The following is a 15,822-nucleotide window of genomic DNA, read 5'->3' on the forward strand; positions in this document are numbered from 1 at the left end:
AATATTAACCTGAATCTTGTGAGGCTCGAGATTTCCAGTCTTAATTACCTCATGATGATAAAGTGATATAACATTATAAGTGCAGAATATCTGTACAATACAGTATAAATTGCAAATGATCTACTATACTGGCCTCAACATGCACCATATATTGCAATGAAAATAAAAAGAAAACATGTAACGGATTGATCAGAGTATTTTTTAAAAATCAGATAATTTAGCAAAAGAGTTTCATAGTTCACATACATTCAAATTATCAGACTAAAATGGTAAGTTTTAAAATGATGTATGGCTATGAAGTCTAATTGGTGCTAGGCAGGGCCATAAAAGAGGAAAGACAACAATTTAATTCTGCCACCCTCAAACAAAAAAAATCTCAAGTCAAATTTAATGTGTACTATGAACTGCGGTGTCAGATTACAATATGAAATGATATTGCGATTGAATATTAACCAAATGTTTCAAAATGGTGTGCTGAAACAATTTAATACTTTTCAATGGTGCATTTTCTGTTTGCAGAGGTCCTTTCTGGAATGTTGACAGGTTTTAAATTTCCACACATTGACTTTTGGGTACTTTTTATGATATTTTCGACAGATCTAGTGCGATGTCATTTACTCCTTTTTAAATGTCTGTAAGATAATCATTTAAGCTAACTATGTCTGTGCTCCTTTCCTTTTATATTCAATCAAGCTATCTAGCAAATAACTTTTGCGTAATTTACAAGGAAGTTGCACAGGATTTCCTTTCAATAGTTTGCACAGTAGTTTGAAATTTTACAGTTCCTCTTGTAATGCATATGAGACCATCATCTCCAAAGATTACTAACCTTTTTTAAAATTTCCTTAGTCAGGAGCTGGTCCAAAGGTAGAGTCCACCAACAGTCACTACCGTGTTCTTTCAACAGTTTGATAAGATGATTCCCTGTGTATCTGTGTGGGAAGTTACACCTGATTAGACAATTCATAGCCATATTGACAAACAACAGTGAAGTTCAGTTCTTAAAATAAGCATTCCATGATTTCCAATATCAGTGGTCTGTTTTTCCTTTTTGGCAATGAAGAGGGAGATTAGACTAGATATAATAAAGTAGTTTTTAAAATGACCACAATGCAATGCATTTGTAATAAATTCTGCATGAAAGCAATAGCTACTTAAACTCTGATGATTAAAGTCACTATTTCTCAGCAAACGATGAAAAGACTCGCAAGCCTCCGTTATTTCCAGATAACAAGCAGCTGTATTTATAAAAGTCAAGCTGCAACACCTTAAAACAACACTGTGAATGTTTTAATATATTAAATTTTTAAAAATACTAATAAAAACAAAGAAGCAGAAAAAATCTTGGTATGTCTAGCAATATAATCATACAGCACAGAAACAGACCCTTCGGTCCAATTTGTCTATGCTGACCAAGTTTCCCAAACTAAACTAGCCTCACTTGCCTGTATTTGGCCCATATCACATCTAATCCTTTCCTATTCACGTACTTGTCCAGATGTCTTTTAGGTGCCTGTAACTGCATCTACCACTTCCCCGGCAATTCATTCCAAACTGGAGCAGGAAAATCGACATTTCAGGCAAAAGCCCTTCATTCCTGATGAAGGACTTTTACCCAAAACGTCGATTTTCCTGCTCCTCAGATGCTGCCTGACCTGCTGTGCTTTTCCAGCACCATTCTAATCTAGACTCTAGTTTCCAGCATCTGCAGTTCTTGTTTTTACCTAATTCATTCCACACGCCAATCAACCAGTGTGTGAAAAAGATCCCTCTCAAGTCCCTTTTAAATCTTAATCCCCTCACCTTAAAATTATGCCCTCTAGTTTTGAACTCCTCTACCCTTGGGAATTCCTCTACCCTCCATTCCCTTTATCTAGGCCTCCTCATGATTTTGCAAATCTTTGGAGAGAAAACAACAGTTAATGCTTGGGATCCAATGTGACTGTTGTGGTTCTGTTCGCCGAGCTGGGAATTTGTGTTGCAGACATTTTGTCTCCTGTCTAGGTGACATCCTCAGTGCTTGGGAGCCTCCTGTGAAGCGCTTCTGTGATCTTTCCTCCGGCATTTATAGTGGTTTGTCTCTGCCGCTTCCAGCTGTCAGTTCCAGCTGTTCGTTGCAGTGGCCGGTATATTGGGTCCAGGTCGATGTGCTTATTGATTGAATCTGTGGATGAGTGGCATACCTCTAGGAATTCCCTGGCTGTTCTCTGTTTGGCTTGTCCTATGATAGTAGTGTTGTCCCAGTCGAACTCATGTTGCTTGTCATCTGCATGTAAGACTACTAAGGATAGCTGGTCATGTCGTTTCGTGGCTAGTTGGTGTTCATGGATGCGGATTGTTAGCTGTCTTCCTGTTTGTCCTATGTAGTGTTTTGTGCAATCCTTGCATGGCATTTTGTACACTACATTGGTTTTGCTCATGCTGGGTATTGGGTATCGACACGACCAGCTATCCTTAGTAGTCACACACGCAGATGACAAGCAACATGAGTTCGACTGGGACAACACTACTATCATAGGACAAGCCAAACAGAACAGCCAGGGAATTCCTAGAGGCATGCCACTCATCCACAGATTCAATCAATCAGCACATCGACCTGGACCCAATATACCGACCACTGCAATGGACAGCTGGAACTGACAACCGGAAGCAGCAGTGACAAATCACTGTAAATGCCGGAGGAAAGATCACAGAAGCGCTTCACAGGAGGCTCCCAAGCACTGAGGATGTCACCTAGACAGGGGACGAAACGTTTGCAACACATACTCCCAGCTCGGCGAACAGAACCACAACAACGAGCACCTGAGCTACAAATCTTCTCACAAACTTTGAACATCCAATGTGACTCTCTAGAACTGTTCCAAAGGAGAGTCATATTGGATTCAAAATGATAACGTTTATTCTCTCCCCACAGAAGTTGCTAGGCTGGAGTAGTTTTTTACTCTTATTAAATTTTAGTGAATGATTGCTGAATTGATTGAAATATTGGGCCGATTTTAACTATCTGTAAGTGAATACACTTTGAGTTTAAATATCACCTATAGTGTTATTTTGGTGAGTTTTGCCAGCACTGTTTTTTTTTATTTCACACTTCCAGAGTCTGCAGTATTTTATTTTTATTTGTGTTTCTTCATTCTCAGTGCAATAAGTAATGGAATGAGAAAGAAACAAATATACATTTTACTTAATAATGCATTTAAAGCATTACCCTGAATGTGATTAACATTAACTACACACTAAAACAGGAACACAAAATAAATCAGAAGGAGAAGAATATTGTTCTTCTGACCGAGAATGATTTTTCCACTCCTTCCAAATTCCCTTGCATAAAATGCCCCTTTGCTTCCTCAATTTTAGGGTTAACAAAAAGTGGTGTAACTTTGCATACCTCAAGGCATGAAAGTCAATCATTACAAATAAAGTTTTTAAGGACATTTAAACCGCTTGTGACTATATCAATGAGAAAATAAAGCCATCTATAAGCCCACAGTAATGACATAACTTCATAACATGGATGTATATCTTATTTCTGAAACTGCATGATTTCATTCAGTGACAAATGCGTAGTCATGACCCTCCTCTATTGGCTGCTCAATTTCTCTTTCGATTTTGCCCCCTTTCCCTCCATCTGAATAGCTGCCTAACGAGCCAAAATAGTAAAAGTTACAACAAAATAAATATTTGGATTTATTTAATTCTACACCTGTAATTGTTTTTAAATTTATTCATTTGAAAGGAAAAACCAGCTACTTTCACTGTGAAAAATCCACTTACTTTTCAGTTTGGTCAATCATGTAACAATTTACTGAAATGAAATTACATATCAAAGATATTATTTCAAGTGACTCTCTTTGAAATATTTGAACTCATGCTAGCTACACTGGGTATACAAAGTAACTTTATTAAATATTTGCAGTCTGGGTAATCATTAACTCACATTTATTAACTTCACATCAGCCAAGGTCCATAGTACTTTTTAAAGAAAATACAAAAGTGAAATTTATTTTCCACTGCTTTCCATTTGATGCAAAATCTCCAAGCAATGTTTGCAGCTAAAGAAGAAATACAGCTGTATTGTATTTTCTTACTTCTCAGAGTGAGGGCATCAGTGGAAAGCTCAGCAATTGTTGTCCATCCCTAGCAGAGATGAGCGATTCAGTATAATTTGCAAGAAGGTTGGGACGGCAGCCATGGATCAACCACGATAGTCAAATAAAGGCCAGGTGAGGCAAAAACAAGTTTTATTCCTTACATTAGAGAATATGCTTTTTTAAAATGACAAACAACAACTTCATGGTCACTTTTACTGATGTCAGTTACTTTATTTCCCGGTTTCTTTTCAAATTAAGTTCAAAATCTCAGCCTGCTATGGTAAGATTTAAGTTCGTGTCCTCTGAAGTATGGACACTAAGTTTTGAAGTAAATTTTCTTTAAATGCAAGATGTATTATTAGAGTTCAATTGACTAGATATTGTCACAATGTTGATAAAATCAGTTTGCAGCAGGTAAGGAGTCTGTTGCATAAGCATTTAAGTGCTTATACATCCATTGTTTAAAAGCTGTCATGATAATGTAACTGTACTATAAAACTTGAAAGCAGTGTTTTGACTCTTAGACAAATATTCAAAACCAAAGTTTTAAAAAGCTGCAAAACCATGAAAGATAAACTATTGAAATGATACAGCACACACTTCAGCAAAATGCAAGTTTATGTAGCCAACAAATTAATCCTTTTGATTTAAGCAAAGAGCTGATCAGAAAAAAAACACTTGGCTGTATGGGCACAGATCTAGGTGGAGTTCTAGCATTACATGACTTGCACTTGGTTTCAACAGCAAAGTGAATGATGTAATGCAGCGACCATGACACCAGCCAATGAGTTTATAGATTGATATTGACTGAGCAGAATGCTTATCTACTCTGGTAGAAACATTGCTGCAATAAACTGATGACTTGCAGATGGAAGTTGGAAGTAAAGTACTTATGGCCTTCCTCGTGAATATCTTTTAAGGACCAAGAGTAGATCCAGACAGACAAGATAAACATTCAACAACGACGTGCTGCTTCTTCCTCCCCTGTTAAAGTGGATACACTAGTCACTAAGCAATCCATTCTTCTGACACAAGTAAGTTCTGTGAAAATTTCAAAGAACTCATCTTATTGCATGTGACAAGTATTTTATGTGTATTTATTGAAAGAGAATGATTTCCAATGAATTTGAGAGTAAACCTGTATTTCTAAATTCAAGAGATGTGTGAAGATCCCAGTATATACTATGGTCAGACTGTAAGTTACTTTTCAGATACCGCTGCTAACTATAGAACAAAAAAATACTTCTTCAACACTTCTTTGATTGTAAGGATTCTTTGCCTTACCTATTAAAAACAAATATATCATATAATAGTTCTAATAATAAGTAAAGTTGCCACAATCCTACCAGACCATAGGGTTGTCCTCTCAATAGAGAGAGACGATTGGTGCTACTTTAACCTGAGGTTCACTACACCTCAGGCGAGGGGAGAGGTTGAGAAGAGCACTTCATGGTAACCTCAGCCATGTGAAAATTGAACCCATGTTAGTGAAATTACTTTGCACCACAAATTGGCCAGCCATCTAGTGAGCTGATCACCATTATAATAATGGTGCTTCATAAAATAGAAAAAAAAACTGCGTTGATGTACATACTACTAGTTTACATTTTACCATAACATATTAAAACTCCCAAATGCCAGTGTGAAAAGTTAAAGGGTTGATGATGTGTTAGATTAATTGCATTTTAATGGTATCACTTATATACCCTTTCATAGAAGAATTCATTGATTTCATGATACATATCCTGGCATATATCAAGCTTAAAAAAAAAGCTCAACAAACACTTTGTTCGAAACAACATGTGCATCTTTTGATCACGTAGGGCTTAAAATTCCCTCCCGTGATTGTAACACATTATCATCAAATGTGTTATTCTAAATAATTTATTTTACTCATTCGTTTGCTTAAGTAAAAATCTAGTTACTATTTGAAGAAACAGCTCAACTCACTACCAGCAAATTCTTGAATCTCTTACCGTGTCTCAAAGATTGGTACTGTTATATCAATCAGCTAACAATGCTTGTCCCTCTCTTGTTCCAGTTTTCACAGCTCAGTATCAAACTTGGCTTTTAATGTCCCTGAAACATGAATCACCACATCCAGACTGTAGGAACTTTCACCACCATTGATGCAAATTTCTTTCTGGGATTTATTTCATTTATTTTGCTGAACTGTCTTTACATTTGAACTTGGGTCTGATTATCTGACATTATAGTCATATTTAAGACTTACTATCTGTGAAAAAGATGTGGCTGTATAATTTTATTTTCTCTTGTTTCTCAATTGAGATTCTTATACAAAAGAGTTTCTCCTATTACTCCAAGTCATTCAGGATGCCATCCAAACATCTTAAAACCAAATGTGTGATGGAGAGTCAAATGAAAAGGCTAACAACTTTTCAAAGTATTCTTGTCCCTTTTATCAATGACTTGTTACAAATTACCATTTTCTACAAATAAATATGTATGATAAATGATAATCTGTTTTAAACTGTTGATAACACTGTGTTTCTGTCATAGTTCAGCTTCAACAACAAAAGGAACAAATTCATTGTCATGATTGCGGAAGATTAAATTCACCTTGAAAAAAACTTTTAGGAAAACAAGAGAACAGCAGTGTGCATCAGGTGTAACAGCAACTCCATTTGGACGGAACTGGCTTCCAGTGGAGCTGCTGTTACTTTCGATGGGCACTAACATATCAAGGATCCCTTCCCAATTGAAGACACACTATTTCTAGTAATTAACTGACCTAATAATGTTGTTGATTTTCTATGAGGTTCAGGTGTACAGGACTATGACCTATGAATTGACAGCCAGTGCAATTACAGATTTGCCTGTCAGTTCTATAGGCCACTATCCTGTCCACTACAATTATACAAAGGTTAAATCCACACTTTGGAAACACAACTTATGTCTCTACTTCCTAAAATATATAAAGTAGAGATCTGAATTTATTCCACTATAACAGTTCAAATGAACTTCTGTTCTTTTGCATGTTAAAAAATACATGTTTGTAACTATTATTCTAACTACCTCGCAACGTGTTATTACAAAAATGTACTTCACAGTAATAAAACATGTAAACCAGAATTTTGCTTTTTGAATAATTCTCACAATAAATATGCAGCTGACATGATAAAGAGTATAACTTCCAAATATGCAGATCAAGATTTTTCTTCAAAAAGGATTTGGAATAATGTCTCATTCTTCATGTTTCATATTTTAGCAATGAACATATGCAAAGTACAATTTTAAAAAGTACTATTTAAGTAGCAACTACACATATCAAAATTCAAAATTTACTGAAACTATGAAGTTAATATATCACTACTACACTTTCCAAAATGGTTGGTTTCTGTGCAAGTCATACTTTTACTTCACTTTTAAATTGAATTAACTATTTTTCAAGTTCCAAATTTGTCCTGCTCACCTATGGAACAATAATGAAAGCTTCTGAAAAACAGCTCATCTGTTTTGGCTCTAAAAGTACACTAGAGAACTTAAATAATGCTAAAAAAAGAGATATTTTGCTTTGTACTCACTAGGACAAATGTAAAAATGCCAAATTTCAAACAATTTCTATTGCAAGATAACTGCAAAGTGCTGAATGGTTGGAAAGTTAACGATGAATGATTAAGGCGTTAACATGGAGGAAGCAGTGGGGTACTTTAGGGTCCACAAGCTCCTGAGTATTTCAGAAAGGACACTGGTTTGAACATATTCTTCATATTGGCAGAGAACAGGTTCCTTTGTACAAATCTATGTCACTTCTCGCAAGTATAATTGAGCAATTTTACAAATAGGATTGAATATCCAGGACTGGTTGTCACTAGCTGACTCGAGAATGTATAAATCAGGTTGCTCACAAACATTTCCAAATTTCAGCTGAAAATTCATAATTAAGGATGGTTCCTACATCTGGTACCACCTAACAATGAAGTTTGCCACAAGAGCTATTATAGTTCAAAGATAAAATTCATATAATGAGGTGTGGCTCCATGTCACTGGAGGAAATGTCACCACTTTAAATTGCGGAACTCTGCTAACTTTAGAGTTTCCTTGCTGAGTAATCCCCAATAATACAATCCATCGAAAGCCATTTAGTAGTCACATGGAATTAAGATAAATTTAGGTGGTATAATAGCCTTGCACATTGAAAGTAACAAATAATAAGTTTTTACAAAGATATTTTTAAGACATGACTTTATCTAAACTGAACATTTAGAAGAAAAACAGCATATTAGTTAAATATCTTAAAATCACTACCAAATCTAATCTAGTGAAATCTTACAATACAGTGACAAATTTCCTCATTTTACATCTTTATTGAGAACATTCCCAAGGAATTCTCAAGTCTAGAAATCAAAATAATGAATAGTATGATTTTCAAGAGCAAGTTTTATTTGACCAATCTCTGATTTATTTGAAGAGGTAACAGAACAGACAAGGGTAGAATAGTAGATTCAGTTCATCTGGAATTTCAGAGGGCCTTGCATAAAATACTAGATAAAACACTAATGGACAAGGTCAGAGCAAGTGGAACATGAAACAAACAAATTGTTAGCTAGTTGGTTGCAGGCAAAAAGCAGATAGTAGAAGCAAAGGATAGCTGTTCAGAAGATAAATGCGCACCACAAGGATCAGTGCTCATCAAGGCAAGTGTTGCTGTGAAGAGCAGAGGACAGGTTTGTGTTAAAACCAATAAAATGCTTATAAAAATACTCAAAAATTAAAAAGAGGTGAGACATTTGGAGCTTTAAGGTACAAGGATTGCCACTGGGCCTTCCTGAAATATTCGGATAAAGTGGAACGATGTTTAAGCTCACACGAGGTTTTAACTTAACACCTGGATGAAAGGAGTCTACCTGGAGAAACCTGGAGTAATTTTGAGCTTTTCCTGTAATGATTCACATCTGCCAGAAGAATGGTGCAAGCAAAAGGGGTTGCAGATCCCCTCAATAACATGTATTCCTGAAATGAAGGCATAGTCAAAGGGAATGGTTTTGGGAAGGTATACAGATTGGTACTGAAACAAGGAAAGAAGTTACAAAGTACATGGGCTTGATGTTGGTCAAGCATCTGCTCATGAACGATTAAAGAATAAATAATAGACATGTTGGAGTAAAAGATGCTGTGCACAGAGTCATGAAAGTTAGATAAGAATAACTGTGGAAGAACAAGTGAGGCAATGATGATATCTGAAGACAAGACTAAGGATTTAAACACTATTTCTTTCCCACAAAGAGAACCAGTGGTGCTTTGCAGAAATTTAAAGTCATTAATTACGTACATAATGGTTATAAATGCAAAGGTTATACTATGTAGCCCAATAAAGTTATTTTTTTCCATTGCATGTTAAGGATTTCTTGAATGTAGATCCTTGCTAGACAGCAGAAGATAGACTGATGAGGTAGTTAATTTTAAAAAACATGGCAGCTAATTACAGGTCAATTGCAATATCATCTGTCAGAGGGAAATAATATAAACAAGGAAGATGGTGCCAATTTTCAGGATTAAGTGAAAAAGACTTACAAGTAACTAGCACACATTTCATTAACAGAAACAGACGTTGCTGGAAAAGCTCAACAGGTCTGGCAGTTTCTGTGAAGGGAAATCAGATCTGGGGAAGGGTCACCGGACCCAAAACGTTAATTTTGATTTCTCTTCACAGATGCTGCCAGACCTGCTAAGCTTTTCCAGCAACATCTGTTTCTGTTTATGAAATGTGTGCTAGTTACTTGTAAATCTTTCTCACTTAATCCTGAAAATTGGCACCATCTTCCTTATTTATTGGGTTATTTTTGGTTCTTATTTAATAAACACTTCAAATCAAAAGATAACAGCTCAAAAGTCTCAGAATTCATGGAGAAGGTCAGCAAACCCAATACGTAGAGCATTTGCAATGCAGAAAGGATGTTGGGACTTTGGAAAAGCTTTTGAAAAAAATATTACAGGGCACAATTAAGGGATTTGAAAAGTGGGCTAAAAACTGGTTAGATAAAAGTAAGAGTAGGAGATAAAAACAAAAACAAATTTCTGCAGAAGCTGGGATTCTGAAATAAAACCAGAAATTACCTAAAGTACTTAGCAGGTCCCTGTCAGTTACAAAGAATGTTTAAAGAATGGTAGGAAGTAAATAATGCCGATTCAAACTGTTCAATTCCTGGTGTTGTGCTGCTCAACTGGAATTATTTGCTTGAAGGCTAAATACCAAAATGGACTGTTTGGTCTGAATAGCTTATTTGTGTTGTGATTTCTATATATTTTTGTTCACTGACAAAGCTAGAAACTGTGACCTTAGAGAAAAGTAATGATGTTATAATTTGTATCTGCAATCATAGCCCACAAGACAGAAATTCCAAGAACAAATCTGCAGAACAATTTAATGTAGAGGTAAATAAACTTCTGAAGTTTTTCTAAATTTAAAACTTTTAATGTGTCTCAAAGGATGAGAGAATGCATTTCCCAATTAACCAAACCCAATGACCTCCACTTTTTTCCATAGCCACGTAGAACGTTAGTCATGACAAAGAGCTGATTGCACGATGACTGATCAAAGTCCCACAAAAGCAGTCCAACAGCGCCCATGTATTAATGCACAGACAGATCTCGGTTAGATAACAAGATTACCTGTCGAATTGTAACATTTCAAAGCTTAGATTACCTTGTAATAGTGTTTCCACTTTTGACTTGTTTTAACTTGTCAGAATGCCATGGTGCTTCACATAACACATTAACTTTTGAACAGCAATGAGGGTCATATAGGCACATGCACTTAACAAGAGAAAACAAGAACTATGCATGTGGAATTCAGAAACCAAAACAGAAATTGCTGCAAATACTCAGAAGGTCTGGCAGCATCTGTGAAGAGAAATCAGAGTTAACATATCAGGTCCAGGGACCCTTCTTCAGAACGGTTTGGAAAACTGTTGGCAGCAGGTGAAGTGTTACACCTACACAACAGAGTAAAATTGTCTTCAGCATTACCTTCAGAAGAACATTCATCTACATTTCCATTAGCAAACTTTCCTTTATTTCATATTATTTGTCCTTAACACGACCAAGTCCAAGAGAGGGATGAGAAACAGAAAATTAATTGGACCAGTTTGAAAAAGAGATGTGTATAACAAATACAAGACATGGCAGTGAAAGGTTATGAAAGGTTATCTGAATAATGGGAATCAGAAAGATTTTAAAGTCAAATCTGAAGCTATTTTCTGTAATGAGAACACAGGAGTTCCAACGTTAACATGGAGATTGAATGAATGAGTAGTTTTAGAGGAAAAAAAGAGATCACCCAACTAAGTTCATGCATATTTTTATGGAAGAAACTAATTAATTCGACAGGCTTGCTACATCTCAAAGGTGTTATGTTTCCATGATGACAAAACTTGAGTTTTTTTCTGCATTTGGAGTCAGGATAAATGAAGTCCAATAAGAATCTAACACACCTCTGATTTATGGCACAGTGTCGTTTCGTATTGCAAATGCAAACCTTCTCATTAAAAACAAATTCAGTTGTGAAATTTGAGATTGGAAAGTCTGATAACTTTTGTTTACCTATGGTGTGAAGAGATTTGTTTGCTCCTATCCATTGTTCTTTAAGTAACTACATGAAGGCAGAACATCTCACACGTTTTGTACATTCATTCATTTAACTGCATCTATAAACACTACTTTTTTGAAGGATTTCTGCTAGATTTTGCACTGAACTTTGACATGATTCAATAAATTTTAACTGGAGAATTCTACTTTGTCATTTGTGATTTTTCAATTAGTTGATTGAAATTTGAATCAACATATCTGCTACGGGGATGTCCCATCCCTGTTTAGTCCACTCAATCTAATCCATTGCCTGTTTCAAACCACCTGTGAACAACTCAATTGAAGAGAAATTCATAGAACAGAAAGAGACAAAAATAGCTAATCTGCAAGGTATTCTTTACATTTACCCTGACTAATGTATCTAACCCACACATTCCTGAACACGATGGACAATTTTGCATGGTCAATTCACCTAACGTGCAGATATTTTTAGATCGTGGGAAGAAACTAGAGCACCCGGAGGAAACACATGTGGACAGAAGGTGCAAACACCACACAGACAGTCGCAAGAGGCGGAATCGAACCTCGGCCCCTGGTACTGTAAGGCAGCAGTGCTAACCAATGAGCCACCATGTTGCCCATGTAGTTCTGAACTACAAAGCAAACTGTGAGGACAGATCCTGCGTGCCACCAACCTAATCTGCATGAATTGTTTTAAACAACGTCACCAAAGGAACGTGAGCAAATTGAAGTTGGCACTTGGTCAGTGGTCAAGTCTGTCAGCAATACAAGTGAATGAAATAGATGGGTGGAAGAGATATTGAAACATTTACAAGACACTGGATAATGGTGGACCAACTTATATTCCTTCCTTTGAAGAACGTATCAGTGGTCCAACTCTTAAGCTAACGTGCGGAACCTGAATGAAATCCGGGACTTCACTATTTATTGTCATAACTGATAGCTTTTCTTTAGGGACATTTCATTAGAATCATAAAACACTGGAGCAACAAAACAGATTTCTCTCCAGTTCACTACCACTCTCCTACTCAGTCTCTATTGTAAATTAATATACCTTTTACCTTCAAGCATATCTTTAATTTTCTTTACAAGAACAGAATTAATTTTCTGGCCATTTCCTGAAATTATGATTAATCCATAATCTGAAGAACTTGAGAGAACAAGAAATACAACAACTTGTGCTTATATAACACCATTACAAAAATTTAGTACATAACAGGACATGAGGTCCAATGAGCAAAAAGTCAACAATGTAAGTTTCAAGGAGCGCATTAAAAGCAGAAAGAGGAATAAAGGAACAGAGAAGCGTTGGGAGAAACTTCAAGCTTAATTCTTTCAGATGAAGGTGTGTCCACTCTGCAGTGATTAAAATTAGGGAGTTGCAAAAAGCCAATCTGAAGGAACACTGATGTCTTAGAGAGTGGTTGTTATAGGAGCTTACAGAGCTAGGAAAGATAAAGATCACTTAGGGACTGTAAAAACAGAGAATTTTAACCTTAACATATGCTGAACTAGGAGCCAATATAGGTCAACATGCACAGGGTTGATAGACAAACAGCATTTGGTGCAAGGCAGGATGTGGAATGAGCTTGGGTTACCTGACGATGGAAGTCAGAGTGACCATGGATTTATTTGAATAATCAAGTTTAGAAATACCAAAGGCAAGAATAAGACATTAAGGGGAAACTTGTGGATAGGGTTTATTTAGATTTCTGGAAGATATTTAACAATGTGCCACACCAGAATTAAATGCACAAAATGGTGTTGAAAGCAACAGATTAGAATTGATAGAGGATTGGCTAGCTAATAGGAAACAGAGAAGACACAACAGAATCATTTTGGGTTTGTGAGATGTAATGTGTGGAAATGCTGCAGGGATCGGGGTTGGGGTCTCAACTATTTATAATCTGCAACAGTTAGAAGGGACAGAATGTATGGTTGCTACATTTGCAGAAGTCACAAAGATAGGTAGCAAGTAATTTGTGAAGACATAAGGTGACTGAAAAGGTACAGGTTAGGTGATTAGGCAAAAATATTGGCAGATGATGCATGTGGGAAAATGTGAATTTGTCTACCTTTCCAGGAATACAGCATATTATTTAAGTAGAGAGAAATTGCAGAACTCCAAGATACAAAGTGATCTAAGTATCCTGGTACAAGAAACATAAAGAGTTAAGATGCAAGTATAGCATGTGATAAGGACGACAAATGGAATGTGGTTGAATATTGCAAGGGGATAGAATATAAAAGTAGGGATTCGCTACCACAATTGTACAGAGCATTAGTGAGACTACATGCAGTGTTCTGTACAGTTTCAGTCTCCTTATTTAAGAAAGGATATACTATGCAAAAGAAACTGTCATAGAAGGCTCATTTGACTGATTTCTGAAATGAGAGGGTTACATTGAGGAACAATTAGGTCTTAAAACATCTGAAGTGAAAAATGATCTTCACAGAATTATGATGGCGCAGGAGGCCATTTGACCCATCATATCAGCACTATCTTTTGAAGCAGTATTATGACAGTGACATTTTCCTGTTTTTCCTCACAGGTCTCACATTGTTTGAATAGAAACAAACATGTAACATTCTCTTGAATGCCTTGATTGAATCTGCTTTTACCATACTTCCAGACTGTATTCTAGACTGTAATACTTGTTTTCTGAAAATGTCTCTTCCAACACTTCTGCTTCATTTGCAAATTATTTTAAAACTGTGTCCTCTTGTTCTTGATTCTTGTACAAGTGGAAACAGTTTCTCCTCATCTACACTGTTCAGATGCCACATAATTTTGTAAACTTTGATCAAATCTTTTCTTATCCATCTTCACTTCAAGGAAAACGGGTCCAATTTCTCAAAGCTATCCTGAAGTTTCTCATCCCTGATGGAACTACTCTTGCAAATCTCTTCTGCACCTCCTCCAATGTACTCACACCCTTCCCAAAGTGTGGCAACCAAACTGGACACAATTCTCAAGCTGAGACTAAGGTAGTGTCTTATACAAATTCAGCATAATCTCTATGTTCTTATTCTCTATGGTACAAAAAACAAAGAAAATTTACAGCCCAGGAACAGGGCCTTTTGCCCTCTAAGCCTGAGCCAATCCAAATGTACTGTCTAAACCTGTCGGTCAATTCCTAAGCATCTGTATCCCTCTGCTCCCCACCTACTCACGCATCTGTCCAGATGCATCTTAAATTAATCTACCTTGCCTGCCTCTACCACCTATTTGAGATGCGGTTGAAAGCCACCAAGTTGGCATATTTTGCGCAGTCTTCAGTGACTAAGCTACAGTGAATCATGGCCCTCTGGACTGCCTTGAATTCAATACTGACACAAAACGCAAAGAAAGAACTTGCTTTTGCAAGATAAAGGCTTTCGAATATGGGGATAGACCAGGGAAGTATTTAGCGTACCTGACTAGGAAAAAGCGTGCTCCCGAATCCATAACTGCAATCAGAGACAGTGCCGGGGTCCTTAAATGCAATGCTAAAAAGATTAATGAGGCTTTTCGGAGCTTTTACACTGAACTGTATTGGTCTGAAGGTTGCGAGGACAGGAGGGCTAAAATGGAGAACCTGCACCTCCCAGGGATAACATTGGAACAGGCCTCTCTCCTTAATGCTATCTTGACAGTTCAGGAAATACAGGAGGCAGCTAGGCAACTTCAGAGTGGGAAAGCGCCTGGCCATCCTGGTCTCCCGGGTGAGTTTTATAACGAGTTTATAGGGATTCTGCAAGGGCCGATGTTGGAGATGTACAATCACTCCTTTATGCATGAATGCCTACCACCATCTTTGAGAGAAGCTAATATTTCCTTAATTCTTAAGAAAGGGAAGGTTCCTGATACAGGCCCATTTCTCTATTAAATTCAGATTTCAAGATTCTGTCCAAGATCCTGGTGCTGAGATTGGAAAAGGTGTTGCCCCTCATTGTTAAAGAGGATGAGACAGGCTTTATAAGGGCCATAGGTCCTCTAATAATATTAGAAGGTGGCTGAATATGGTCCAAGTTTGTCAGCAATGATCAATTCAGGGGTTGGTGATTTCCTTAGATGCAGAGAAAGCATTTGACTGGGTAGAGTGGTCATATCTTTTTTATGTCTTAGTCCAGTTTGGGTTAGGTGGGGTCTTTGCTAGGTGGATGGAGATTTTTTATCGCC

General features: G+C 36.7%; 1 protein-coding gene across 1 annotated transcript in view; it reads right to left on the minus strand.

Annotated features, from left to right (window-relative positions):
- iars2 (isoleucyl-tRNA synthetase 2, mitochondrial) overlaps positions 1 to 15,822 on the minus strand; it is a 104,280-nt gene that overhangs the window by 59,298 nt on the left and 29,160 nt on the right. The window contains exon 13 of the mRNA XM_060831450.1: positions 830 to 932. Within this exon, the coding sequence (XP_060687433.1) occupies positions 830 to 932 (103 nt within the window). The remainder of the gene's footprint in view (positions 1 to 829; positions 933 to 15,822) is intronic.

Source organism: Hemiscyllium ocellatum, chromosome 10 (assembly GCF_020745735.1).
Source record: "Hemiscyllium ocellatum isolate sHemOce1 chromosome 10, sHemOce1.pat.X.cur, whole genome shotgun sequence".
NCBI lineage: Eukaryota > Metazoa > Chordata > Chondrichthyes > Orectolobiformes > Hemiscylliidae > Hemiscyllium > Hemiscyllium ocellatum.